The sequence below is a fragment of the Egretta garzetta genome, unplaced genomic scaffold (assembly GCF_000687185.1).
Source record: "Egretta garzetta isolate BGI_Z169 unplaced genomic scaffold, ASM68718v1 scaffold218, whole genome shotgun sequence".
NCBI classification, from domain to species: Eukaryota; Metazoa; Chordata; class Aves; order Pelecaniformes; family Ardeidae; genus Egretta; species Egretta garzetta.
The window spans coordinates 187,912-188,689 of NW_009260618.1; the positions used below are offsets into that span (position 1 = coordinate 187,912).

Consider the following 778-nt stretch of genomic DNA (forward strand, 5'->3'; position numbering starts at 1 on the left):
GTCCCCAGCCCTGGGGGGATTTAACAGCCGGGCAGAGGCGGTGCTGAGGGCCAGGGGTTGGGGGTGGGATGGCAGGGGTAGGGGGACGCTTGGGCTGGGGGAGCTTCAAGGGCTTTGCCAACCCAAACCATTCCGTGATTCTGTGACTCTAACTATTCAAGGGTGCAGATGCCCAGTAAGCAAAAAGAGAAAAAAAAACAACCCAAGGTTATTCCGCTCCAGTCTAAGAAACTGCTTGTGCTGTGTCAGCTCAGTCCCATGTTAGGCCAGGAAGCTTGTACCGGGAATGAGCTATAACTGGTGCAAACTGGAGGGGTGGAAGGGAGTCAGGGATGCGACACGGCCCTGCTGGAGGTAACTCTGCTGGCCGCGCCGCTTTGGGCCGATACTGCCCTGGAAATGCAGTATTCAGGCACAGATGTAGCAAGGCTGGGATCGATGAGGGAAAAGGAATTGGGGGTGGGTTGTTTGGGAGGAATCCGGGGGGAGAAAAGCTGTGTGGGCAGCAGAAGGAGAAGTGGGGAATAAGGTGTAAAATCAGGTAAAGGAAGGGGAGCTCTTGCGAAGCCAGGACGGCGAGTGAGGGTGGGGATGCTGAGGGGTGGGAGGTGAAGGCTCCTGCGGGGCTTCGGCTCCACGGAGGGCAGGGAGGACACAGACCACACGGCTCTGCGGCATGAGCAGGAAGGTGCCTTCCCACAGCACTGGGGCTGCCCTGGGACGGGGAGGAGGGGGATGCCTGGCTGTGGCTGCCCAGCACCTTCAGAGGCGAGAGGGG

At 59.5% G+C, this 778-nt stretch overlaps 1 protein-coding gene across 1 annotated transcript in view; it reads right to left on the reverse strand.

Moving 5' to 3' along the window:
• Positions 1 to 678, reverse strand: part of LOC104132026 (tripartite motif-containing protein 35-like) — a 31,841-nt gene extending 31,163 nt beyond the window's left edge. The window contains exon 1 of the mRNA XM_035900727.1: positions 661 to 678. Within this exon, the coding sequence (XP_035756620.1) occupies positions 661 to 678 (18 nt within the window). The remainder of the gene's footprint in view (positions 1 to 660) is intronic.
• Positions 679 to 778: the final 100 nt, after the last annotated feature.